The 1,259-nt window shown below is 34.2% G+C and overlaps 1 protein-coding gene across 1 annotated transcript; it reads right to left on the bottom strand.

Moving 5' to 3' along the window:
* Positions 1–255: 255 nt before the first annotated feature.
* On the bottom strand, positions 256–1,053 carry LOC148804136 (zinc finger BED domain-containing protein RICESLEEPER 1-like). The gene is made up of 2 exons (XM_088899561.1): positions 394–1,053; positions 256–300 (listed from the first exon to the last, which is right to left on the bottom strand). The coding sequence occupies exons 1-2, from the start codon at positions 1,051–1,053 to the stop codon at positions 256–258; spliced, it is 705 nt and encodes a 234-aa protein (XP_088755687.1).
* Between the last annotated feature and the right edge of the window lie 206 nt (positions 1,054–1,259).

Genomic DNA, 1,259 nt, shown 5'->3' with positions numbered 1-1,259 from the left:
GGAATTGTTGGTAAAGAAAATAAACAATTAGGATTAAGGGAAGTTTGCATTTCAGGTTTCAGGAATAAGGAAAAATAAAGAGGAAATCTGATTAATACATGTTGTCATTTTGGTAAGCAGAAGTCATTCAGCTACAATAAATCCAAACTATCTCATTGAGATGATGAGTAACCATTAACCAAGAAACAATGCAACATTTTTATTGAAAAAATGATTACCTGTATGCACACTTTCAGCTTTGAAACTTGCAAGCCACTATCCAGAAATGGGTAGAATTATCTCTGTTTGTTTTTTGTCCACCTACAAAAGGATAGATTAAATTAGTGATAAATAAATGAAAGTATAAATAAGGTGCCACTAAGCAATAATAAACTGAAATTAAATGTAGTATACCTTTTGTTTCTTCTTCACCCCATGAAGGACACGAATCCAATACCCTCCACAAATCAAAGCTTGAATAGTTTCTGGAGCCAAAGATGCACAATAAGGATCAATTACCCTACTACCATCACGAAAAGTAGTTTTTGAAGTTACTGTGGATATTGGAATGGCAAGAATCTCAGCTGCCATCTTTGACAACACTCGATATTTCAAATTATTATCCTTCCACCATTCTAAAATATTGAACTCATAATGTGACTTTTCTTCCTCGCAAATATATACACCCTCCTCAAGATACTTATCTAATTCTGATTTTGGTGAAGGAATGGTCTCAACTCTCTTCACATAATTCATCAATTTTGACCAATCAGAACTTGATGATTGAGATTGGAAAGTAGAGCTTACAGAAGATTTGTGACTACCATTCCCTTTAGTAGAGGATTGCTCATTACTAGAAGCCTTATAAGCAGCCACATACTCATCATAAAGTTGGTATAAAGCACCTCGAACCTGATCAATGTTCTTTCTTGCTTCATCTTTTGGATATATTTCTGGAAAACACATTTCAACCAACCTCAATTTGCACCTTGGATCCAAGACGGAAGCTACTTCCATTAATAGATTACATTCACCCCAATACTTATCAAACTTCTCCTTCATTTTCCCAGTCATTCGTCAAATGAAAACATTTTCATCCATTGACTTCAAATTCAGAATTTCCATCACCCTATAGATCAAACTAAGGTACAAATTAAAAGTAAGGTAGTCACTATTAGAGATAATGTTAATAACCACACTGAAAACTTCAGGTACCTCACACACTTTCTCCAATTTTTCCTAATTTTCAAGAGTTGGCAAGTAATCATAGTTTGACTCCC

This window comes from Nelumbo nucifera, chromosome 1 (assembly GCF_055504915.1).
Source record: "Nelumbo nucifera cultivar China Antique chromosome 1, China Antique-T2T, whole genome shotgun sequence".
NCBI lineage: Eukaryota > Viridiplantae > Streptophyta > Magnoliopsida > Proteales > Nelumbonaceae > Nelumbo > Nelumbo nucifera.
This window is presented reverse-complemented; position numbering and strand designations above follow the sequence as displayed.

What these genes read in the sequence shown, in the direction of transcription:
- LOC148804136 (XM_088899561.1), bottom strand. Translation starts at nt 1,053, where the DNA reads ATGACTGGGAAAATGAAGGAGAAGTTTGATAAGTATTGGGGTGAATGT. An exon ending in GGGTGAAGAAGAAACAAAAG is followed by an intron (nt 301 to 393) that starts GTATACTACATT and finishes ATCCTTTTGTAG; the next exon opens with GTGGACAAAAAACAAACAGA.